This window comes from Apis laboriosa, unplaced genomic scaffold (genome assembly GCF_014066325.1).
Source record: "Apis laboriosa isolate Shangri-la unplaced genomic scaffold, ASM1406632v1 scaffold43_cov150, whole genome shotgun sequence".
NCBI classification, from domain to species: Eukaryota; Metazoa; Arthropoda; class Insecta; order Hymenoptera; family Apidae; genus Apis; species Apis laboriosa.
Window position 1 is genome coordinate 614,678 of NW_025223292.1, and position 27,719 is coordinate 642,396.

General features: G+C 36.0%; 2 protein-coding genes across 4 annotated transcripts in view; one reads left to right on the top strand and one right to left on the bottom strand.

Moving 5' to 3' along the window:
- The window catches only part of LOC122716249, a 47,177-nt gene extending 27,114 nt beyond the window's left edge, over positions 1-20,063 (bottom strand). For both annotated transcript variants that reach the window (XM_043939149.1, XM_043939148.1), the window contains exon 1: positions 19,755-20,063. In XM_043939149.1, coding sequence (XP_043795084.1) covers positions 19,755-19,797 — 43 coding nt within the window. In that variant the 5' untranslated portion in view covers positions 19,798-20,063. The remainder of the gene's footprint in view (positions 1-19,754) is intronic.
- The window catches only part of LOC122716248 (RING finger protein 17), a 216,587-nt gene that overhangs the window by 29,335 nt on the left and 159,533 nt on the right, over positions 1-27,719 (top strand). The gene's annotated exons all lie outside the window — the stretch shown is intronic.

Sequence of the window (27,719 nt, forward strand, 5' to 3'; positions counted from 1 at the left end):
TTTATTATTTGCTTTCTCTTTGTGACATCTTTTACGGCGCATCTCGCCATACGTGTTTTCCACAGGAATGTTTTTTTTTTTTTCCCTCCCCTTCCCGTAGAAATTTTTAATTACCTCCAGTCACTTGGACAATGCTTCGTTATAATTTGTTAACATTCTGTACGTGTATAAAAAACTCCGTTTCAACTGCACCAATTACCAATGCTTTTTTTTTGTTTTTGTTTTTTTTTTTATTACTTTTCCCTGAAATTTTCAATGAAATAAAAAAAAAGAAAACTCTATTAATTGCACGCAGTTAATATTTATATTATAATTGTTGCAATTTTCGAGTTAAAATTAATTATTTTCGCGTTTTTCACGGTGCTTTTTATGGCGTATGGAATATTTTTTTTTAATTCTCATTCTTTATCTAAATTTCAAATCGGGTCAATAAAAAATTCGTAAAACTTTTACAAATTCTTTAAGAATCTCCTCGAATGATTCCTCGAATCGGAGGACGATTTCTTCAAACACGAAAAATCGAATCGTTGAAATTTCTCCGCGAGAACAACGCGATATTAATTCGTTAAACGATATCAAACACTTCCGCCTTTCATCGGGCGGAATATCACGCAGAAATCAAAGAGAATTCCATTCCATAATGAGTCCAGTGATTAAATGGTGCTTCATTATCGTTGCCAAGGATATTTGTTCTCCTCTTTTCCTCCTCTCTCTCTCTCTCTCTACCTCTCTGTCTTCTATTCCTCCCACGAACCCCAATCGCGAACTAGTCTATCGCTAGTGTATCCCAACACCGCGTATCCGAGTAGCTACGTGCCACGAATTCTCAATATTCTTCGCCTGAGATTCGCACTTTCTCATCGAACATCGTACAATCTTGCTTGAATTCTGCCCGACTCGATCGAACGGTTGATCAAATTTGCAAATCGAAATTCCCACGATTAATTAGATCGAGCAAATTAGATACGGGCGAATTGAAATCAACACGCGTTTCAAACATTTTTATAAAAATTTGCATCTCTATTTGCGTTCAAATTATCCACGAAAATTCCATAAACACAGTCTGTACACTGTAATTAAACCCCGAGAACGGGTTAAAGTGTAGGAGATTTTATTATCATGCGAAAAATATGTACGCTCTATGGTAGATGAATACTTTTTTTATTTTTTTTTTTATTCTTGAAATCGTTAATCGTCACTCTTCATACATATATTTTATTATTTTATATGTTTTATTGTGCGAAAATTTTTTTTGCACATTTGTACATTTGATAAATGAATATTTTTATTATTTTTTTTTTTTATTTTTAACGAAATGTTAACAATCGTTTGTAAAAGTTTTGAGGATCGATTTCTATCTCCATGTATATATAAACTTCCATTAAAATCGAAGAATTTTCTAACAAAAACTCGTCCTCCTTTATGAAATAGTATTTGAATATTTATTCGCAAATTAAAATTTGCATATTACGATTGAGCGAGCAATCGATGCTTGGATTGTTAAGAAGCAAATCGATACAGTAATAGGATTTTGCCCCTTCTCCGTCTCCTCGCAGCATCTCTCACACCTCTCTCCCTCCCTCCCCCATAAGCGTGGCCAGCCAGGCATCCTCCGTTTGTCCCTGTTCCGGTACACGCAATTCACGCGCAACAATCGCGAGATTTTACGAGGTAAAACGTGGCTATTTCAACCGGTTCACAGAGTATTCTGAGTATATACCTCCTTGTCGCTCGTCATTCCTCCACCTCTGAATCGGTGAATTTGATTAAACGGACCCCAAGCTGCCGATACGGCGCCCGGTTCCCTTCTGTTTCATCGGAAGCACCAAGGATGGGGGCTTTTGGTAGCAAGCATCCTGATTAATCGTGCCTTTAGTGTGTGTATATACATATAGTATATCTTTCTGGAAGATGCGTTTAATATTGCGTTTCCCTGGTATTCTATTCTGTTCTCTTGGCTTTTCTTGCCTTCTCAAAAAAATGTGATCTTAAGGTGATAATGATAGATAATAGATAGTCGATTAGAAAATAGTTTGTTCTTTCTCACCTCTTTCTCAAGAAATGAAAATAGAAGAGAAGATATTTCTAAAAGTTTTAATTTCAAATTTTTCTATCATATGATTCCTGTGCAAATTTAGATTCACTATTTAATCTGACGATTATTTTTCTTGGTAATTTTGGAAATTCCAACGATAAGATTTCGTTGAATATTCCAGAGATATTGTATCTTTGGGAATCAAGATTGAAACAAGCCAATTGGACAATAGAAGAGAAGATATTTCTAAAAGTTTTAATTTCAAATTTTTCTATCATATGATTCCTGTGCAAATTTAGATTCACCATTTAATTTGATTATTTTTCTTGGTAATTTTGGAAATTCCAACGATAAGATTTCGTTGAATATTCGACTGTACCTTTGGAAATCAAGATTGAAACAAGCGAATTAGACTATCTTTCTCAATTTCTCTCTTCTCTCCTGGTCTGCTTGCTCGCCGATCCTCTGATTATCATTTTGATTTCAAATCTTTTGTACGATTCTTCTAAATAGTCTTGCTAAGAACGATCATTTTTCCTGATAATTTTGAAAACTCGAACGATCTGAATTTGTCTCTTCCAAAATCAGGAATTTCCCTTTGATTCGAGAGAGACTGTACCTTTGGAAGTCAGCGTCTGGAAAACGATCTATCTTTCTCAATTGATTCGCTCTGATGGTCTAAAAAAAAAAGAAATTATTCCGAGAATTCGCAGAATTCGAAACTCATGCTTCCCATGCTGACCGCTTTTATACGTGCCGATCGCAATTATATCGTGGAGTACACGATGCCTCTCCATGCTCCAGGAATCTCCATTAATAATCTGCAACTATGCATAACGAATATTCCCAGGTATACACCTTGTTTACTATCGCGGATTCGAGATTAATAAACTGTCGGTATCCGATACAACACCACCTCGACGACGATCCTCCTCTTACGTCCAAACTTCCCCCTCGAAAGTTTTTTTACGACCATCGTTCGATTTTCGACAAGTTTTTGTTTACTTGGATTGTAAATTATGAACATTGATATCGAAGATCTCGATGACTTTCTTAAATTTTTTTTTCTTAACGTGAATCGTGTGAAATTGGTATAAGAATAAACGAGGAAAACGTTGGGTCCATCTCCAAGCAGAGTTTAAAGTCAACTGATAAAATATGGGATAGAATATTTGTGTATAGCTCGAGTATGTAAACTCGACTACGAATGCGCGTGTATACAATGGAGAATAGAGTTTCGAATATCGAAATTATTCTGTACGTATTCCCATTTGATCTAAAATTCATACTCGGCTCGGTATAATGTTAATCTGCAATATAGTATAAGAGTATAAAAGTTTATTTCGATTATTAAGGTAATTGTTGGGCGATATTTAATGCCATTTCATTTTTTTAACGAAAAAAGTTTTTGCGAGTAACTTTTTGTATCAGAATTTGTTTTGCCGGATAACACGCGTGTTAAAGTTGGCTTTGGTGTATTTAAATGCACGGAAAAAAAAAAAAAAAAAAAAAAACAGGAATATCATACGCGATTTACATTTCGCAATTTTTCATTTTGCAAATGAGAGAAAATTAACGTTAAATTTCGCCGTGTGTACTTAACCTTTGGCCCATAATCTCTCGTAAATAAGCGTTATATAGTTAACATCCCTTGCTACGTTACAATTTTACCATAAAAATAAATTTAAATAAAACCATTTGATACACTTATTTTGCAGGAAATTTCCATCCTTGTTCCATCTGTCGATTTTAAACATTTTAAATAATTCTCTCTCATCTATATTTACCTAAACAAATTTCCAAAACATCCACGAATTTTTACAACCGTAAATTTACGTTATTACGTTTATAACTATTCCAAGAAATTTCCAATCTCCCTTTTCCTCCACCTAAAAAATCCGAATCAAAAAAAGTCTTTCAAAAATCCTCCTCACCGTGTTAGAAAAAAGATCTTCAATTTTTCTCCACGAAAAATCGTTCGACGCAAACGGGGATCAAATCCCGCGCGTGGATTTCGAGTTAATTGCGCGCTCTAACACGTGTTAATGGGGCTGGCAATAGGGCTGTCAGGTATTTTGTGCCCGCGAGGTAAGCACAGTTGAACGAGGGTGCGACAGACGGTGGTGTCAGGCCGCCGATGCACGTTCCCCCGATTGGGTCGAGATAACGGCCCAGCTAGCTGCGAAGAAAGAGAAATAACGAACGAGAGAGATAGAGAGGGATATCTAGAGAGGGTGAAAGTTGGTATAGAACCTTCTCTATGGGGAGAGGGAGTCGCAATCTGTTCCCGATAGTTCACTCCGCTCTGCGGTTACCACTTTACAGTTTCCTCGTAAACCCATCCTTATCCTCGCTTATATGCGTGTCATTCTCTCTCCTTCCCCTCTCCTTCCTTCGTCCCCATTCATCTTCTCCGTCTATCCATTTTACTTTCTCCGTTCATCCATCAATCTCCACCCTCTCGCCCATTCATCCTCCCTGTTGTGTATCCACTCTCCCTCTCTACGTCCGTCCGTCCACCCTCTCTCATCCACTCTCTCTCTCTCTCTCTCTCCTCTCTCTCCTCTTCCACAGCGTGGAACCTATCAACGTCAGGGCAACCTCATCTGCTCGGCTGTCCGCAGGACATTAACCGAACTCAACGTTTGGTTTCCGTTTATCAGCGTCCACTTAACAACGCATTGCCACCCCCTTCTTTCGTATCCATCCTTCGATTGATACCAATTTGGAGGAGAGCTAGGATCTGGGAAATTTTCGTTACAGTTCGAGGGGGTGGAAAAATGAAACGCAGCGTGGATTCTTATATGAGGTGAATATCGGTTTCTCGTTGTTCAACCCTTTGAGACACGTTATAGGGGGAGATAAGTTAAGGGGTGAATTCTGACAAGTTTTCGAGGATTTGAGTTTTTTGAGAAAGGATTTAAGGGAGGGGAGAGGGTAAGTTGGGTAAGATGGATGCATCGAAAATCTTCAGGAAAAGATCAATATCTTCTTCGATTCAAACAAGAGATAAATCAATTGTTACACGGTTGACAATGCTCCGTTATTGATACTTTTAATTTTCTCTTCCCTGTTTAAAGATCGTTACAGGAAATCCTCTTATATCACGAAATTATTATAATTTCTAATAAAGAATTGGATTTTTACGGCCATTTTGTCGATCATCGTGGTCGACCTTTTACGAATTTTCCAAATATATATACGTGCATCCACCATGTATAATTTTAATGGTAAAAATTTTAATGATGGCGAAGAGAGATATTATCGATAATTTTTTACATCTATCTATCGTGTTCGATTGAAAAAAATTTCTTCCGAATCTTGTATTTTCTTTCTTTTAATCTTCAAGACTCTTATTCAACTATGGATTATTATTTCATTTCTCCTTAACCAGATATTCGATTAAATTCTATTAAATTCTAACGAAAGAATTTTGTTCTAAAAATTTAACTTAACGAGACACGATATATCGATATGTATCGCTACGACGACACAATGGATCGTCATGGATTCACGGTATATCTCTTCCATAAACTAAGCGACAGGATGAACGACTGAGCGTTCCTCGTATTTGCACGGGCGTCGATTGGTTGGGACGATGCACTGTGGCTGTTTTACGATCTCGTGCGAAAATTCCCTCCCCCGCAAAGTTATGAATTCGTTCCTGGCCGAGTCCACCCCTCTCGCAGATCATCGTCGTCGCGGGCTTCATTTTTCTTTATCCTTCCGCCGTTCTCCGCCCATTCTCCCTCTCTCTCTCTCTCTCTCCCCATTCGATTTCACGAGCTCTCCGTGTCTCCATCCTCGTCTTCCTCCTCCGTGCTTCGTGTCACGCGATATCATCGAAATATTGTCCCTTCGTTGAACCTTCTTTCGCCCTCCCTCCTCATTTTCCAGATCATAGATTTCTGAACCAATGTATGTGCGCGTGAGAAGGAGAGATTGTACTGGAACTGCGCTACGAAACTTTAATTTTGTCCAAGTTCTTGAGAGGATCTAAGAAGCAGGAATAGTAAGAGTAAGAGAACAGTAAGAGGAATCTGACGAGTATGGCTTTTTTCGATATTTGGAGGATGGTGTTGGAGTGAAATTGAGCAATTTGAATATTTGTAGGATACATGTGGATAGATATCTCGTTTTAGTTTTCAATGATTCGATGTTTCTAATGATTCTTTCTATGTCCATTTTGTTTATTTTGGCTTTTTAAAACATTTGAAAACATTTTGGGTTATTTGTAGTGCTCTAAATTTTCTAGAACCTATCTAATGATTTGTATTGGTCGAGTTAATGAGTTTGTATAATTGTAAAATAACTTGTTTCATCGTCACTGTCAAGTTATACTGCTATTTGCACCAACTTCTAGAGCAAGTTTTTACTTCTCTGAACCTGTAAATCTTAAAAAGGATATATCGTAGAAAGTCACACTATTACTATCATTGACAAATTAGCTAGAAAAAGTACAAAAACACGTGATATAATAATCTTGTTTTCTCTTCTTGTTTTCTTGGAAAAGTATACTGTATTGACAAACAAATCGTGGTTTTAAGAACTAATTAAGACGCGAAAAGATGACAGAAAAGGAAGAAGAAGCTGTACAACTTAATCAAAATTAAATTATATTGAACGAAAAGATAAAGAAAAGAAAAAGAGAAAAGAAGAAAAATTATTAGATTTTTAGAATTTATGAAAATTAAGCTGATATATCGGAATAATCCAAGATCCCATTAGTCAAGAGGGTTGAAAGTTTTGTAGTAATAAATCAATTTCAAGTTTGGATTCTTCTCGTGCCTGCAAATGGGAGCATTCTTGTGTACCAACATCTCCTTCGAGAACTTTTACGAACGTAATAAGTTCGGGTTTCATAAATCCCAATGTAGCCAACTTTTAACAAGGATCGAATATCCCATGGCGCGACGATCGGTAGTTGTACCGATCTTGTTACCTATCCTTAATGTAAACTATATTTGTAAACCATATCTGTTTCGATTATGTAAAATTTCTGCTCCACGACTTCGTTCGATAAATTATCCCAAGATTTTTAATCGATTTATTCTCTTTCGAATCGAATTCTCTATCCTTTATAAAGTAATCGAAATAATCGAATGCTCAAATTTCAAGTAATTTGCAATTATTACAATTTTATAAATCTAAATAATCTCATATCACCAAATATCTACATCTATCATTCTTTTAAAAAATCATTCTTTTAAAAGAAACATCCAACGCTAATTCAATTTCCAATTTCATCCATCTACCTATCTATCTATCGTTTCTTTAAGAAAATATTCTCTAAAAATTTCAAGCAAGATAAAAATAAAAATTAAAGAAAGAAAAGAGTGGCTCGATTAGATAACAGGATCCTCGTTTAATAGAGGCGTTTGTTTGTCCAGGATGAAAGTTACTCAAGTTCAGGGATTCTATATAGAATCCCTCGACTGGAGGGAAACGTGTGCTGGAAAAACATCACGTGATCTCGCAGTCACGTAACCGGCTCGTGAAAATTTCATTGTACGTTCAATCCGGCATTCCTGTAATTGTTGAGATTTGTTCTGGCACGCCGCCGATGAATATGCATGGGGATCGTGTTAATGCTTTTCAGCTTCGGGGGGCGAGGCAGGATTATTTTCTAACCGGGCTTTCGAAAAATAAATTCGCGCGGAAAGGTGTCGAAAAACAAAGTGTATCGACCGGTGGCCACCTTTGTTTGCCCGCGATTTACTTGCTCTTCTACTGTTGTTCCTCCACCGGAATACTGATCGCTTCTCGATATAGATGTCGAGCCATGTCGAAAAATGCGGAAGAAGGAATCCGTGCAATTGTTCTTCCCCCCCTTCTCGTGATTTTTCTTTCAAGAAATTTGCTTTGATGTCGAGAAGGATTATTTTCAGGATGAATTAACATTTGTATTACGAGTATTATGAGTTGGGCTTATATCGAAAGAGATATTGGATTTGAGATTTTGAAGTTGTGAGCTCAACTTTTGTGATTTATAATTTTGGGGATCAATAAAGGTATTGTTCTAGAATTAAAATTCGAGAATTGTGCGTTTGAACAATTGGATAGCTTGAAGATTAGATTTGAAAATTGTGTTCAACGAATTTTCTAATTTTCCAAAAAATTCCCAACCTCTCCCTCCACAACTTACAATCTCATCAAACTTCCATCATCCCACCTATCTATCCGTCGAAGGACAAAACGCTTTTTTAAATCAACCAAGAAACCAAGCTTTTTAAAAAAAAAAAAAAGAAACAAAATCGTTCTCACGTGTCAACGAATAGAGGAGAATCTTTCCAAAGGAGAAAGAGAGAAATCACCCCGCGAGGAGAAAAGTTATTTCTGGAAATAATCACTTTGCCGAGATTCGAGCTTTCAGACATCGATGCTAATAGCGCGTTATAGAGTTGAAAGGTAAAAATTGTCCGGAAAAGGGGAGGAGGAGGGGGGTAAAAACGGATGGCGATATTTTTGCGCGAGGCAGAGGAGGAAGGAAAGGGAAGGAAAGGGGAGAAAGTCTCTGCCTTTTTCCCTCGTCTACGTTCGCATCTCTCGCCTCTATTTTTTACCCCCGCTGTGACCCCCCTCCCCCCTCCCCGTATTTGGTGTTTTATCGGCGAGCGTAGCCGCGAGCTGTTTCCTTTTTGCTATCGATATCTTCCTCCTCCCCTCCTTCCCCCTGGTCCCGATGAAATTAACGACGATATAAACGACACCGCTTTGAACATCGGCGATCAGCCGGTCAGCCAGCTCGGCTCGATGGGGGAGGAATCGATTCGCTTACCCGGCGATCTTCCGGCCAAAGTAAGTCGTCGTTCCATATATATCCCTTCTTGACTAATTCCTCTTTCTTCCCTTTCTTCCCCGTGTCTGCCTCCGTCTGTCTTCTCTTCCCCGTCCCTTGGATGGGGGGACCGAGTTAGTGGCGAAGAAATCGCCTTTCGTGGTAAAAATTAAAATTGAATTTAATTGAAATTTCGAGAAAACTTCTCGATACTTTCAAGCTTCTGATTTGTCTGTTTCTGTTTCGAAAAGGGAAGGAAAGGAGTATCTCGAAATCCCGATCGTTTTTACGCATCGCGCTTTCCAAAATAAACCCTGTCTCTTTGCCCCTCGTTGCTCTCGTTGATATCAAAGAGAATTTTTATGAGAACATCCCGATGTTATCGTTCGGACGGTTGTAAACGATTTTGCAGCCGATGCTGCCGTCCCGTACGCGAGGCTTAGTCGAATGGTAATTTGACCGGATTTTTTTTTTTTTCTTTTTTCGAGCCGTTTTGAGATACGTTTCGACACGAGGGGTGAAATTGAATCGATGCTTTCAAAGTGGTGCTTCTTCTTCCGGACGAGAAGAAGCATCACTTTTTTTTTTNTTTTTTTTTTTTTTTTTTTTAATATAAAATTCTTTCGAATCTTTCTAATTCGTTCGACAATTGTCAATTCTACTCTAGTCACTTGATACAATAATCTTCTCTCTGTGTTTTGGAATTGCAAGGGAATGTCGATTTCGTTTCGCGCGTTTCAAGGAAAATTGGAAGAAGGGGGAGCGATAGAGAAAATTGTAGTTGGGCTTGTATTTAATTAATGGACAAACGACAGATTATGTGACGTGAGCGATATCTGGCCGTCGTGTGCTTTCGAATTCCTGCTGTATTTGTCAGGATTAAGTACCGTTCTCGATTGGGGTGGTGCTTAGATTTCGTAGAGGGGGAGGCCGATAATATTTGTATTCGGGCTGGATGGGAACCGTGTGTACGTCTGTTTGCAGTCGCATTTTTCCAACCCTCTCCTCTCTTTCCATATCCATCAAAATCATTTTTAGAGTCGCGCCAACTCTGAAACCTCCCCTCCTCCTCCTCCTCCTCTCCTCCGTGTGTGTCCGCTCGATCGGTCAAAAAACGTTTGCCTTTAAATAAGTGAAAAGTTTGGAAAGGAGGGTGGATTTTTGCCGGAGCGATATCCTTATAAAAATGCAACAGTGGAGATCCAATCGATCTTATCCATCGAGCATGTTCCAAGCAATCGAGGATTTGTTTGTTTTTGAAGAAATTTGAGTTTCGTTTTTTTTTTTTTTTTTTTGTGAATTTTTCTGTCTTTGAAACTTCAACTATTTTTTCAAATCGAAGTTCTCGTCGCTTATCAGGCAGAATCCTTTCAATTATTCTTGATCAGGTGCGCTTGTTGTTTGGAGTGAAGTAAGAGTTTTTCGAATGGAATTGGAGTCGGGATAAATAGAGTTGCTTTAAAGTTAGAATCGAGATGTATACGTGCGAGAGAAAACGTATGCGTGTGTTTGTGTTTATTCGTGGAAAGATTCTTGCAGCATTGGCACTTTTTATTCTTAATATAAATAATTTATAATTTACTTCTTTACTTCTGATTTTATATATAAATATATAAATGTATAAATATAACCTATCATTTTCTCGAAAATGCCAGACTCGAATTTTTCCACGCTTCAGCATTACTTTCCACGATAAACTACCCTTTTTTCCTCCCTAATTATTAATCAATATCCGTAAGAGAATAAATATTTCTCGCTCGTAATTCCTAATTAGTACTATATCCTGTAGAGTCAGCCTAATTTACTCTATAACGATTGATTAGTTTCGAATACGAATTTCGTTTATAAAAAAATATAAGACTCTCGAATATTTGAAAAAATAAAAGAGTGGAAGTAATAAATAGATAAAGAACTAAATGAATAAATATATAAATCTGTTGTGTATATATATATATATTGAGTAATTATAATTTTAATTCTTTCTAAAAAATGGTTAGAAAAGAATTATCTCAACTAACACTTTCAATCGTCGTCAATCTCTTTTTTTTTTTCTTTTTTTACAAAATTTTGTAATTGAAAACTAGAATAATTTGTCAATCAGAAAAAACAACATATATATTTTTTCATTTGTTCTGGTAAAAAAAAAATAACATAATAAAATATAACTAAGTTTAAAAATAAAAATGGAGTTGGATTAGTTATTAGCTCAGAATTCAGAGCACAGCTACAGAATCCTCTCTTCTCCCCCTCCCCCCCCCTCCCTCTCCCAAAAAACGTATTAATTAACCATTCTCGTAACTGATCGATAAAAACAAGCTTATTACTTTAATCAGCACTTTTTTTTTCGCCTCGTCTCGAGAACCTTCCAATATCGATCTTAAATTCACCCATACCTACGTACTTTTATTGCACACGTCGGCAACGATACGTGCAATCACCTCGTTACAATCATCTCGCTGTGTATCTCGCCGGGATGCAAAACCATAATCAAGGGGGGGGGGGGAAATAAAAAATAAAAAAATAAAAAATAGGAAGCGAGGGGGAAAAAACATCGTGGAGCACAGAGAGAGGACGAAAAGAGAGGAAAGTATGTTTGGAAAGGAAGGAGGAAGAGAATAAATAGGGACGAAAATTTTGTTTCCACTGTTTTACCGTCACTTGTCACTTTTTATCCCTGCACGTAAAAATGCGACGATGCACCGCGATGCATGTTGAATTTGCGTTTAAATATCCAAAGCTGCAGCGCAATATGGGCGGGCTGGAAGAAATATAAATGCAAATAATACCATAAATTTCCGGTTTAATTTATTTCGACGTTTTAAAAGTATCTTTTTTTTTTCCTTTTNTTTTTTTTTTTTTTTTTTTCGTCAAAATATGACGTTATAAATGTTATTGGCCGTCGGGAAAAATGACACTTGTCTGGTGAACGCGCGAAATTTTCTAAATCATTCGTTTCGTGCGATAAATAGAAACGAAAAACGAAATCTTTATTGTATTTTTTTTTTTTCTATTTTTAGATTATTTTTCTGATTCACGGAATAAATCTAATCTTCTTTTTTTTTTTTTTTTACTTATTTATTTTATTTCCTTCGTACTTTGTAAATTAAATATCTAATAAAATTTTTATGCAATCGGAAGAAATACTTTTAAAAATATTTCTTTTCTGCGATTGTATTTTTTTTTTCTATTTTTATATTATTTTTCTGATTCACGGAATAAATCTAATCTTCTTTTTTTTTTTTTTTTTTTTTACTTATTTATTTTATTTCCTTCGTACTTTGTAAATTAAATATCTAATAAAATTCTTATCCAATCGGAAGAAATAATTCTAAAAATATTTCTTTTTTGGAAAAGAGCAACAATTATAATTTAATAAATAGAATAAATAAAACTTCGCTTCTTTCTCAATTTAAAAAAAAAAAAAAATTAACTTCCATTCATCGAACGGTCTTACAGATCATTATCTTTTCAATCCTACGCCATCAATTTTCGTTTCTTCGTGGTATCGAGCCGTGCACATTCTTCCCAATGGGATGGCGATTAAAAAAATCGTTCAACCCTTTCGATATCGCGTCTCGAAATTCTTCTCACGAGATCCTCCTTCGTCGACGAGCGAATAACAACTGCGATTGATTCGTCGCTCGTCGTATGTTTATATACGGAATCGATCGTTCCAAATACGGATTCGAAAATAGAAAGAGGACAAGAGTATATAAACAAGAGATAAAAGTTATTATTACGAGTCCCGAGTTTACTTTCTCGAGGTGATCTTGATAACGCGAGACAAGACGACTCGTTATTTCGGATCGAGCGGGAGGCTCGAAGCGTGGGTGAAAGCTGGAAGGAACGGTGAATGGGAGGATTAATTTGCATCGGATATGCGCATGCCACGTGTATGCACGTCGAATGCATGGGAAAAAAGCGAAAGTATGCGGCTATCTAGTGGCGCGTTCTTATTGTTGTGCTGAACTATAAGGGAAGGAATTCGTTGAATTTATGATTTTCATGGTCTCTTTTTATGATCATTGTTCATTTCTTTTCTTCGAATTAAGAAGAGTATTTCGTATGCAATTTTGAAAGAAATTATTGAAAGTATCGTCGAGAAATTGAGTCGAGATTTCATCAAAAGTATGAATATTTCGCAAAGATAATTTTTAAAAATTAAGTGTGTGTCGAGGAGTTAATTAAAAAATGATTGCAGAGGAGTTATTAAAAGGAATTTTTTAAATATTAATTTTGAACAGAATTTCATCGAGCGAATGATTGAATATAGAAATTAGAGAAATTTTACAGAGGAATATTTTAATATCAATATCGTATTCATATATGTCGTTATTGTAAGATTTGCTTTCATATTTTCCGTGTATTCGCGTTTAAGTCTGATGAAGCGAGTCCATAAAATATTTCAAATTGTGCTTGGTTAAAAGATTATATGGAAATTTAACTTCTTCATTTACATCATCTTGCATAAAATTTATTATTAGTATCTTGATATTTATAATCTCTATTGTAAATGATTTCTTTTTTATTGTTTTTATACGCGTTTTTAAATTTAATCAATTATAGAAACAAGAAATGTCAAATGTAATTATTACAGCTTTTCCTTACAATCGTGTGTGGTTAATTTTCAAGAAGCGTGTAAAAAAAATTTATTTTTATCTTATTACTTTCACACATGCAAAATGAAAGGTTGCCGGTCAAACTTTCAAAAGATTTAATTCCATGCCCATGGCACAATCCTTCTTTAATTTAATTGCAACAGTACAAATATACATATATTTCGTCAACTTCTATTTCCTTTTTTACCACGTTTAATAGGAAAAAATATAAAATACCCGCAGATAGTTAAAGCATTTCTATCAATATTCGAATTTTTCTAAAATCCAATTCTCTAAACACGTATATACAAAACACCTCGTTACATTTTTACTAGATTACTCTCGTTCCAAAAGAAACAAACATTCTTAAATACCTCTCTTTACAATCAACTCGAGCAAAGATCAAAGCCCTTCCTCCCTCCCTCCTCCCCACACACACGTACACACACACACACACACACACACACGCATCAATGAACACACCCTCTGCAACACAAAACACAAAACATATCCCAGCCGCGCAAAGCAAAGTTCATTACGCGATTCCTTGCAGCAATCAAGATCCCAAGGGAGAGCCTCCCCCTCCCCCTCCCTCCACAATTCGAGTAATTTACAACACGAGTAATTTACTCGTTGCCCGTGTCCTCCTCATTGCCAATATTTTTTTTCCCCCCTCCTTTTCTTTCCTCCTCCTCCTTCTCTCTCTCTTTTCCCCTCCACCCTTCTCATCACCCATATGCCCGGAAAATTCAAGAGCCCCGGCCTGCACCGACTCTCCTCCCCCTCCCTCACCCTCCGCAGCGTGGAAGGAAGGGGTTGTGTGGAGGAGGAGTGGGGAAAAACAGAAAGGGGCGGTTGGCAGGTGACGAGAGAGACGCGTAGAAACGAGAAGAGCCTCCCTTCTCTCCCCCTGCTCCCCCTTCGACGGTATGCATTCGATAATACAATTTACGGTCGCGAACGATGGCGTATAAATTTTTATGGTGATCAGGTATAGTACACCGGTTGATATACCGTCCATATAGCCGTCCACGTATGCGCCGCCGGTGGATTGCTAGCGCGGCCACGATTACGGTGGGAGGAAGAGAGGGGGGAGGGGGTAAGGGGTGGCCGCCCGAAACGAAACCGTAGGGTGTGTATAGCGATCATCCCCCGCGCCGGGAATCGAGCAAACAGTGCTCGTTCGCTCGTTTCTGTAAACCTTGGTTGACGTGGCCCGGTTTACCTTTAGGGAGGAGGGTATTTTGGGGTATTTTATTATTGCGCGAGGGTTCATTGGGAGACGAAGATGAGGGGGAGGGAAATGTGCACGATGAATCTTAAGTATTTATTGTAGTATCTTTGAAATCTAGGTTTGAATCATTTTGGAGAAGGATTTTGGATAAGGATAAAGGGATGTTGAAATGGGATTAAAGAATCTGTCGTAATGATAGGATGGATGAAGGATTGGTGAGTTAATATTTATAAAAAGTTTGTGATGTTTAACTTGATGTTTTATATTTTTGAGTGAGAAAAGAAGAAAAAAGAATACGCGGGTAAGGAATACAGCGAAGATGTAGAATTTTATACACGTTATTATGATTCGATCTGATTCAGTGATTGCAAAGCGGAGTGAGTCGTTGGTGGAAAGGGCGAAGGATCGTGGTGGGTCGAAGGAGCAAAGAGTGAAATTGGAGAAGAGACTTAATAGAATCGGAGAGTTGAAGCGTACAAAGACCGAGATATGTAATAAGTTTAATTTAAAGTATCCACCGTATCTCCTTCAACTTGGAATTCGAAAGAGAGTTCTCCACTTATTACACTTTGCCTTCCTTTGTAGACTGTAACGTTTCAGATATTCACATTGGATCTCCTCATCCTCTTCTATTTGTAATTGCTTTACCATCTTATTTACTCGTTCAATCGTGAATATATCTTTTTCGATTTATAAATTTATCAGCAAATTTTTAATCATCTTTGAGGAGATATTAACGAATAATTTCGTAGTTAGATATATTTATTTCGATATAAAGGAGATGTGATATATTATAGAGAGATGTTTTTTGATTTATATTTTATCGATCTCTAATATAAAAGGATGTGTGTATTTATAAATATTTCCTTTTTCTTTCGTTTATTAACGTTAAAAATATTGTTAAATCAAAAAAATGAAAATTGGATACGAATGAAGATTTTTTTCACATTCTTTAAACACGAATTTCTTTTTGAATTTTAATTTTTTGGAAAAAGGAATTCATATATAATAAATCGAGAATTATCTTCGTCATCAATTTTCGTCCATTTCCAAAAGAATATTTTTAATATTTCCCACAATATAATGAATAAAAAAAAAAATCGTCTTCGACAAACTGTCCAATCTCCTTCTTTTCAAAACTCCAACACGAGAATCGAGCTTCTCCAACCCTTTCGAGTACCCATAACCTACCCTTAATCAACCAAAGAAACCAATTCCAAACTCTGGGCCAACGTTCCTCTCTAACAATCCCAATCCTCCTGTCCACTCCTGTCGAAGCTTCTTCCACTTCGAAACATCGTACACAGAAGCTCGGTTTGCCCAGACACGGAATTAACGTCGTTACGTTTTACTGCCGCCTCGTCGGCAGAAACTGATTCGTTGTAAGAAGGAGCACGTAACATCGTATACCGGGCTATCGTTTGGACAGGAAACAGGCAAATAGAACTTTTCCAATGCCTTCGTCAGCGTTTACACGCTGAGCAACGATAAGAATTTTTTCCGATTCATCCCTTAATCGATCTTCTATTTTATACGCTTTTCATTTCTTCTTCTTTTATTGTAATTTCTGATTAGATTGGTTTCTTGCGTTCTTCGAATAATTGGAATAATTTTGGTGAACTTTTGGATTGGTTGGATTTCTGGAAAATTATATAGGCCTATTTTCTGGAGTGTTCACAGATCTCAAAAAAGAAACATTTAGAAGAGATATTTAGAATTTCAATCAATTTGGTTGAGAAATTGTTATGTTTCAGAATCTTGATAATATTATATATACGAATCATTTAACTTCAACATAATGATCGACCAAACACGAACCGATCTTTATCAATTTATTTTAGAAAGTTTCTGCTTAACTGTTCTCGGTCCAGAAAAGTGATCGACGTAATTAGATTCTACGATAGATAAATTGAAAGATACATTTTCAAAAGTTTCACAAACATGTGACTGATTACAAAACATAATAATTTTTATAAAAATAGAAATACCATAAACACATCATCATATCGTCATCGATTCATTTCGACAACTTTTCCATACTTCAATCCTTCACGATCGATTGAAACTTTATTTTCAATTTTTAAAAAAAAAATACCCGAATCGTTTGAAAACCTTATTTACCTCAATCATTTTATTAATTCACCTCCAAAGACAGAAAAACTTCAACCTTAAAATTCCTATAGAAAATCAGAACAACGCTCGATCGAAAAAAATCTCGCCAGAAGAAGAATCGAGGAAAGAGGAGGAGGAGGAGGAGGAAGAGGAGGAGGAGGAGGAATCCGTGCAATCCTTTTGAGCAATCCTTTTTCTGGGGGATGGAATCGAATAGAGCGCGTTTCGAGATAAACGCGGGGAGAAACTATGGTGGCGGCCACGCCGTTTCTTTAATATGCATTTACTTAATGATCGAGGAGGAGTTTTGCGCGCGTGCAACGTCGTATCGCCGTGGGGACAGGCGCCGTAATGAAATTTGAGAGGAAAATCGCGCGGGCCGCGAGCCGAGAGGCCGACATTTCGAACGTGACATGGCCAGTCCCATCATTTTATGCAAATAAAACCGTAGAACGCTTGATTTCCCTTGGTGTTCGCCGACGACGACGACCTCTTCGACCGTCGTTCAAGCGTGGCAGATGTTGACCGGAAACACGAACCGAATTCTGTTTGCATTTTTCTTTCTTTCTTTTTTTCTATATATATATATTTTATTTATTTACTTTTTTCTTTTGCTGCTTTTTTTTGTTTGCATTTTCTTGATGAGAGAGAAAATTGAGACGAGAATAAGATGATAATTTATCTTTCTTTTCTTTTTTTGAAAGAAGGAGAGAGGAGAAAGATACACGGTTGGAGGAAATTTTGGGAATTTGTTTTATGATTTTTAAGAAATTTATATATATATAGAGATATATGAAAATGTATAAATTAACGATAAAATTAATCACTGATATTTATTCTAGTGATAATTTGTTAAAAAGTAATTGTTAAAATAAAATGTAATTCTCTCGTCGATTAAAATTTGAAAATCACTAAATAATAATTCAGAGAAATTCCATATATTCAAATAATTAAAAGTTCCAGAACGATGGAACTTCTCTGATAATCTAATGATCAAATATGGGAGGATCTCGTCACCTTTTCAAAGAAATAATCTCTTGGAAAAGTGTTGGGAAAATATTTCATTTCACCGGCTAATATTTTCCTGGAGATTCGCTTTCACGATGGTCTTTTCATCCGGAAGCGACGTTCATCCCTAAATCAGATCGATTCCCGTGAGGGAGGGAGGATATATCAGGAGGATATATATCGTGTTCACAACGATTCCAGAACTCTTAAAACCATTCCACCGTAAACACGTGCATTTGAAACGAGCCTCGATCAGTTTACACTTGCAACCGGGATTTTCTTTCTCCTTCAACTTCCTGCTCCAAGCCGTAAGTGTTACGGCTGGCCCATTCTCTTTTTATCGAGGAACGTGTGTAAATGTGTGTCGATTCTTGCGTGCAGTTCGCCATGCAATGAAAAAAAAGAAAAAAAGGGAGAATGAGAGATTGATTCTCAGAGGACGAGTTGTTGCATTGAAACATTGAATAATAGGTTTAATGTTTTTTGCAGTGATTTATTATTATTATTACTATTATATGTGGGGATAAATGGAAGAGTAGGACATTCTTTTTTCTTTTCATTTTTTTAAATGAATAAAAGATTTTTATTTAAAGAAAGAAAATGACGTGTCACGTTCGAATGAAATCTTTGTGGAGAATTTCTTTCGAAATTTTCACTCACCTGGAGGATAATTGATGATTAATCTAGATACGAGTTCAAAACACGTTAAATTAATTCGAATAAATTTTTTTCAATTTTAGAGAAATTATTTTAAAAAATAATTAATAGCAATATCCCCTGTTTAAAATAACTTTCCTTTATATTAGAAAAATAGTATATAATAATTAAAGAATCAATTAGAGCAAATTCTACTATTTTCTTCTTTTTTAAATTTCTTCAGAATTGTATTATGCCAAAAAAAAAAAAAAATGGAAAGTTTCACAGAGTATATTACGTTATAGAATGTCGAAAATGGGCTATTTTTCTGAAATTTTTCAGCAAGAGCTCTTAACGAGTATCTATTACCATCGTTTTCTTCAACTTCCATAATAATTTCCGTAATTGAGACGAACATTTGTCGAAAAATTCGATCCACAATCCACAATTCTACTCCATTCATGTCAATTATAAAAACATTAATATTTATTATTAGAATTTCGTTCTTCCATTCTCCTTATTCCAAATAAAACAAACGTATCATAATTTTGAAAAGATATAACCACACATAACATTCATCCCTTCACTCCCCATATCCCCCAGCTCACGAGGATCATTAACCCTTTGAACTCCAGGCCTTTATCATTCGGTCAAACCAACTATTCCAAACGTTCGATGAATTTCTTAGCTAACTTAAAATGATTTCATACGACACAAATTAACCTATAAAACTTCGATATTCTAATATTTTATGTATCTTTACATAATCAAGATTTTCTTATTTTATTGAAACCTTACAAATTACCAATAACGTGCTCTCACATTCACCTATATCTATATTATTCTTATTTTTCATTCATTCTATATTCCTTTTACACTACATCTCTATTTTCTTCTCTCTATCTATCAATTTCTCAACGAATAGAAATATAATTAATAACGAAAAATCAAACTCTGAAAAACTTTGAAAATAATATTCCCACGATTGTCAAATATAGCTCGATCGCGCTCTAATTCGAGATAAAAAAATCTACCCATTCGATATACTCCACGCTTATAAGATTATACTTAAGAAAAAAAGCTTATCTGAATATTTAAAAAAAAAATCAAACATAAATAAATATTCCTGGCCTTCGAATTGCCGAGCGCAAAGGGTTAACGCTACGTAAGAAAATCACTAGCCAAATTCCCCATACATCGTTCCATCCACGCTTCGGTGAACACCGATTCATCCCCCGAGAGAACACCTCGAGATATATATATATATACGCCTCTCCTCGAGAGGAATAATACTGGATATCGAAAGTAAGGCGCGCAAACAGGAAAACTGTGCAAAGTGTTCCCTTTACTCACCGAGAGCTAGCAGGAGCACGAACTTGACACCGGGTGACCTCATTTTTCCCTCGAGGCGTGCACACGAATACACACACACACACACGCGCGCAAGCGCGCGCGCGCTTACAAAGGATCGGTGAGGAGGATCGCGCGAGGCGATCTCGTTACCCGTTGCGGCGAAGTCCACGCGGAAACTGGCGATCCTCGACGGCACACCGCCGTTAGTATTCACGGATCACTCGGAGCAGAACGGTATCCACGTCCAACTTTTGCCAACCGCCGCCGTCCCCTTCGACCGTGGTGGGAACGAAGGAAGGAAAGGAGGAAGGCGCGCTCACCGGCATCCCAGAACCGGCCTTCGAGTGGAGGGATCGGTCTCCTCCGCAAGGTTGAAAATTGTAAAGGTTGTCGAAGTCGAGGAGAGGAGTTTTGAGCGCCGCTCGATGGCAATCTACTGGTCGTAGAGTATATATATGTATATATATATGAGAGTCGTAGGGAAACGTGGATATCGTATTTTTATCGAAGCAACGAAATGAAAGTGTATTATAATCGATAGTCCATCCAGGCGACTCGAGTACAAGAAGAAGAAGAAGTTGAACTTGATTCGATTCAACATCTGATTTAGAAATCCATGATTTCCAATTTCGAAAAGGGGTTTATTAGAGTTGTTGTATTTCTATAAATTGTGCAATAACGAGTTGGAGGTAGTCGTTTGAAAAGAGATAATTTTATTTTTAATTAAGACAGATAATGTGAAATATTCTTTCGTGTATATTTGAAAATTGACGACAAAATTGTTCAACTTCGGATTGCGTTCACAGATTAATTCTTCCAATTGCTAATTACCTTTTTTGGATGAAAATTCCTCCGTTTAGTTAGAGCGAAGTTATAAAAAAAAGAGCACCGAAGTTTTCCAAAGTTTTCTTCCCGTTATTACGACTTGATTTCGATAGGTGGCAAAGTTTTCGAATATCGTAAGGCATCCGTGGACAGATTTCTCGAGGAAGCCTGGCAAATGCGAGAAATTGTGCGTCCACCGTTGGTGCCATTGTGCGTGACAATTCCTTCGTCGTTCGAAACCTTGCCCGTGCACTTTCCTTTGTTTGCCTTCTTCTTCTTCTTCTTCTTCTTCTTTTTCCTCGTGACGTAATTCCCCTCCTCCTGTTCGATGCAACTTTCGAACGTTGCACAAGTGTAGCAGGACAATCGAATTTCTTATTCACGTATCATCTCACGTCGAGAATATAACGAGATATAAATCGTATTGAAAATAATCGATAACGTAATGATATAACGTTCAGGTTAAATTCATCACAACAATGATTAGTCACTGTTTACTAGAGTTCCTCTTCCACTCCTCTTTACGCTTTATTATTGCGAAATTCTAAGAAAAATTTATTTACGAAGCGAACACGTGGAATTCTGAGAAAAACAATATTTACAAAGTGTTATCGTTGGTCGAAACAAAAAACTAAAGTTTACACAGGAAGGCACTGTGATGGTCTCTTTGAACGTGAAAAGAGAAGTATTACTTATCCATCTCGGTCCTAAGGAATATCTTATTTCTCTCGAGCCACAAATCGAAACGGATTGATTCATCGTCATTTAATATTAATATATTTATGTTTCAGGTACGTACAATTTATTAAAGCGCAATAACGAATATCCGTGCGGTACAACAAAGGGAGAAAAGGGGCGATTGTAAGTAATTTAAAATCACGTTATCGTTTATTATCGATGTACGTATACGTAGTAATTAATGTAACGATAAATATTTGCATAATTGTTCAAATTGTTTGCGCAACGCCCACATTGAAACACAAGACGCTTTGCATCGACGGGTTTTGCATAAAACCCTTTCTCGCGATATCAATTACCCATTTTCCACGCATATTTCGTTTCGTACAAGAGCCTGCTTGTACACGGATTCAAAAGCGAGCCAGAATTTGCGTATTCCTCTTTTTTCCTTACTTTTTCGTTTACTCGATTCGAAAGTGACTCGACCACTTTCCATCACTTTTCGAAGAATCGTTCGAACTAATTCGAAACTTTTCTCAAGGAATCGGAAAAAGAAGAAAAGTGAATTGTAATCCGTAACAGGATAAAAAGAGAGGATTAGATTTTTATTTGGAAATTTAATTTGAAAGTTTTCAGAGATGGAATCGAGTAGGGAGAAATAATAAAGAAATAAGACGTAGCTTTGAAAATTTTTATTTTCCATCGGAGATGAGGAAATGCGAAAAAGGGAGATTAAATCCAAATTCTAATGAAATTTCGTTTTATAAAATAACATGTTTCTTGTATCTCTCATTAATAAAAAAAGAATCGCTTTCGCCAAATTTTAAGAACACGCTTTTTTTTACAAAAATCATAAAGCGATTAATTTCTTTAAATATACATTTTATAAACAGATAAATTTACAATATATATTCGTATCGCAGAGATATCTTCTTTTTTTCACTCTTTCAGATTACAAATGAAATATAAATAGAAAATTATATCATAATAATCCAGTCAAATTATACAAATCGCGTACTCGCTCTTCCACGTTTCGCTTCGTTAATTTAACACGAGATATTGAGGTAATGCACAACCTTAACGAACAAACCACTCGAGTGTCTTGCCGCTCACAGTCCACATCTTTATTTCGCTCGTCGGCGTTGATTTGCTCGTCCATTGAGCCGCGTTTTCTAACGAAACGTCACGCTTTTCGAAACCAGAACTACTGGCATAATTACGATTAATTACACGCTTTTAATTAAACCGGTTCTACCCCTTTTCTTCGCCACGTCTTTTTTCTTCTTCTTTTCTCTCTCTCTCTCTCTCTTTCTTTCTTCGTTTCTCTTTCTTCTTTCTCGCCTATTTAGTTATTCGTACATCAAAGGGAAACGAAAACTTCAACTACAACGTGCCTTAAAGTGAACCTGAATCCTTTAGAATTTTCTTTTTCTTTTTCGTCTTCTCCTTTTTCTCGTGTAACTTTTCGTGAATTTTTTTTTGATGATGATTAGTTGCAGTTAGAAATGATTATGCATATTTTGATTTTCCTTCTTTCCTTCTTTCTTTCTTTCTTTCTTTCTTCATTCGAATTGAATTTAATTGACTCGGTGATTAGTTTTTATTTTTTTTGTTTTGAAGAGAATAGTTTTATATATATATATATATTGAGATCGCTTTTTTCAATCAACGAATTTTAGATTGATTGATCGTTCCTTCCTTTCCTTTCGTTCGATTTTTATCGTTATATATCGTTTTGTTTCACTTTTCGATTTGATTTTTCTTCTTTTTTTTTTAATTATCGCGCCATTAAGAATACGTTATACATTATACATAAATATACGATAATATTTATTTCTATTGGATTAATAGATAAGAAATAGAAAGTAGTAGTAACTTTCAGGACATAGATTATTTATTAACTCGGCAATCTATAATTTTCCACTCGCTTCTTTAATAAAACCCACGAATCGAACTCGCAAATCAGTTTTACTACAGATATGAATATAAAGATATTCGTTTCACTGGATAAATCTTTCACGTCTCCCCCCCTTTCAACGAAATCTCTCCCTCCCTCTCCACAATTGATAATTAAAAAAGACGAGCTCGATCAAGCTTCCTTCTCTCCTCCCTAATAAATTCCAGACAACAAATTCGAAACGAAATTTCCGAATTCGAATGGATTCGCGTACCACCGTCGCCGTTACACGAAAATTAAAATAATTGCCTCTACACGAGAATTCAAAATTCTCCCGTGATTAATTTCACGGTGGCTGGGCCAGGGTAACGTAACGTAAGGGGAGGGGGAGGGATATTTTACAAAGTGGAAATTATGCGCATTCGCAATTAGCCGCAGTAAACGATCGTACGCGCGCTCGCCACGTGTAATTAGGCGTCGCATAATTAAATCAAACATCGGGTGTTTCTTCTTCACGCACTCTCGAGTCGCACGCACTTCTCGCCTCCTCCTCCTCCTCCTCTTGTTCCAAGCGGATTAAATTGTTCCAAGTCTATTTGCATTTTCCACGTGTCCCTCTCCTCTCCTCTCCTCTCCTCTCCCCCCTCCCCAATCCCGCCAATCCGATCGGATCCCGCGTTGTTGCAAATTTTATTTTTCCTCCTTTCCTTCCTCCAATTAATTCATATAGGCAGATATTATAACCGGGGCCATTTATCACGAGCGTGTGCATAAACGAGAATGCATAAATTATCACTCTACTTATCTGTATGATTCGTTAATTGCACGATTGTAGATCGATATATATATATATAACGTTTTATAACGTTTAAATAAATAAACTCGCTGTGAAAACGATTCTTCTGTTCAGATTCGATGAAATGAGAACTACTTCGAAATGTATACAATTTCTAGATCCTTCGTGATTAATGAATAAGTGAAGGGATGGAGAATATAGATTGAGCAAGGAATTATTAACAATTGATCTAGTTTTTTTTTTTTTTTTTTTGTTTGATAGGTAGCAATGTCGAGATTTGCAATCACTTTTGGATTATTACGATGGAATTTTATTGTAGGAATGCGTTTGTTGAGAACAGGATTTCTCGAAAATACTAGTCTTTTATCTTTAGCTTCACGTTTAGAGAGAAATTATTCTCTAAAGCAACTCTCGAGAGTTTCAGTTTCGATTATTCGGTTCAAAGGGTGCAGATACATTCAAGAACGCGAAAAAGTATTTTTTCGCCATAGCATGCAAGTTTAGAACAACTCTATATATCTCGATAGAAATAATTTTATTCCAAAAATATTGTATGAATATAATATTCACTATAAATAAATAAATAAATAAACTTTCGAAAGCAGCTCTCGAGAGTTTCGATTATTATCCAAAGGATGTAAATATATATTTAAGAACAAAAAAAGTACTTTTTAGCATACAACTTTAGAATAATATATCATCTTTAAAAAGGACACCTCAATAAAAATAATCCTATTCTAAAAGTATTGAATGCAATATCGAAAAAATAAATAAATAAACTTCTGAAAGCAGTTCTCGAGAGTTTCAGTTTCGATTACTATCCAAATATACATTTAAGAAAAGTATTTTTCGCCATAGAACAACTCCATATAATCATCTCAATGAAAACAATTCCATTCGAAAAATATTGCAACAATCAACGAAATCTGAATACAATACATTATCGAAAAAAAAAATAAATAAATAAATAAACTTCTGAAAGAAATTCTCGAGAGTTTCACTTTCGCAAAACTACATCGCATCGACTTGGAGTGGACGGAAATTAGTCGACAAATCGGTCCGGATGGCTCGCGCGAAAAAAAGACCTTTTATTTTTTTTTTTCAACAGTTTTCGCAGAGGAGACAATTACCAGCCACGGCCATTGATGTGTTCGTTATCGCCTCTATTTTTTTTTTTTTCTCTCTCTCTCTCTCCATCAGGATGATATCCCCCCAGGGCGAAACACGAGCGCCGAAAAATTTCCATCCGTAATGAAAGCTACAAAAAACTACGAGCGACGCGAATCGTCGCGAAACGCGCCACTATTTATGCCCGCGTACCCGCGGATTATTTATCTCTCCCGCGATTCGATATTCCGAATTATTAACAAATGTTACGAGGGTGAAAATCTACGATATACTGTATACTGTATACCATGCTCGATATTCTTCCCCCTCCCCCCCCTCGTGCGCGTACTGACTAACGTCGTGCAATTGATGACTCGAGCCCCCTCCTCCTCATCCTCCTCCTCTTCGTTCAACACTTCGAACGAATTATTCGAATAATTAAATTTAATCGTCACCGTGATATCGGGATTGTGCACGCGTTCTCGTATCTGCCTTTCCTGGATTTTTATTCGTCGGAGGCTCGCTTCCATCGGATGAGATGTTTATTGGGAAAAAATGTTTATAGTGAAAAAAAGCGTGGATACTGGTGGCAGTTCGATCTTTCGAAGTTCGAGTTTTAATTTTGATCGAATAATTTTTGTTAATTTCGTATTTTAGGTTATCGTTAGGTTTGTCAGGAGATTTGTGGAAACATTGAATTATTATACTTGCGTTTTGAATTAAGTTTTATTTACTTTGTTCTTCTTTTTAATTTTTTTGGAGGGGATTTTATGGTATTTGTTGTTGTTAAGAAGTCGTTAAGTCGATATTGTCTGGTAATTTAGATCAATAATCTTTGTTTATTTTATTTAACCAGTAATCGATCAGTTATTTTAGAATGGAAAGGGATGAAAATTTATGTATTCTTCCTTTCAGACAGGAAGATATTATATTTAAAATTTAACCAATCGTCGAGTAAAGGGAAGAAGATTTACAATATTTTTCCTTTGAAAGAGGATGAATTTCGTGTCGCGTTTCTTCGGCAAGTGATTCGTTCATGGTTAGACGTTCCTCTCCCCATGATGCTCCTTCGAGCAAGTTAATTCGTAGACGTTAATCCACTCTTCGAGGAGCAAGCCGAGGGTGATTCTTGTCTCGAAAACTCTTTCCACCACGTTCTAGATCTTCTCGCACAACCGAAATCAAAGTCTCTCAGAGTCGCAACACCGTAGGATAGAGGATATATTATTAAGTATTCACAGGGTGGAGGCGAATTATCGAAAACCGCGACGCGAGAAATTCGAAACTTTTCTCATGAAACTAGCAGACGTGGAAATCCACAACGACACGGAATTTCCACGGATTCTCGAACGAGAAACGAGAGAGATGCTAATCGCCCATCTTTTTTTTTCTTTTTTTTTTTTTTTATCCTCGATTTGAGGGGGAAGAATTTTGTCAAAATGGCGGCGTAATAAATTAGAGCGGCAAGTTTCGTGGGATTAAGAGATTAAAGGAAGGAGGGTGGAGAAGAGATAAGAATAAAAGAATTTTTGAATCAGAGTTGTTATTTATACGAAACTTTATATTTAAATTAATTTTCGATATAGACAGGCAAAAGGAAGAATTGTTAAATTAATCCTTCAATTCGAGAAAATTGTGAAATTAAAAATGTTTGAGTAATTTGTTATATAAATGATAAAATATTTTCATAATCACGATATTTCTACGTCTGTAATATAAGAATGAGTGAAATCGTTCCAGTTGAAGTTCAGTATCATTCTCATTAATGACACTTGACCTCTCCATCAATCCGGTTGTTTCTTCATTGTAAAAACTTGTACACTTCATTTCGTTTCGACACAATCGGCGAATTAGGCAACGAAAATACGAGAACTAAGCCACGATCGTAATCACGATAACTCGCATTCTCTATTCAATTATACTGGTATTGTTCTCTGGTCGATCTCTTATGTACAAATATTTCATTATTCGAATATAAAAAAAATGGTTTTTTAAAAAGTTGAATACGATTGAAGATACAAGATTGAAATGTTTCCATCGAAAGATGGAATCTATAAATTTTTATCCTTTTTGATCTTTTTGACGATTGTATTTTTCGTGAATGACATTTGTAGATTTTTCACGTAAAATCGTGTTAAAATCCTTTACAATTTCTCGAATGTCTTCGAATTGGTCGATACGAGAAAATGTAATAAGTTGCAGCTCTGTTGTTATTTTTTTAAGATGATGTTTCTGTATTTAATCAATTACAGATATTTATTTATAATTCTATAAACCTTGAACAAAGAAAGAAATTCCTAAAATTCACAATATTAACAAACACAATATAAATCTAATGAAAAGAAAAAAAAATTCAAATGGAACAAACGATCCAATTCACAATTAATAGATTAATTCTTAACTTTACAACTTATATAAAAAAGAAAAAAATAAACAAAACATTTTGATATAAAAATTCGTCTTCGAAAAATCAAATTCTGTTAAGGATAATCTTTCATTCTGAATCAATAAATTTAGAATCAAAAAATTCGAAACGACTTCCACGTTTTATATTTCACGTGATCGATGGATTTTCGTTGCATTACAAGTCGATGAAAAATCCAAAGCGTGCAACGATCAGGAATTATCTTTTTTTTTTTGTTTTTTTTTTTTTTTTTTTTTT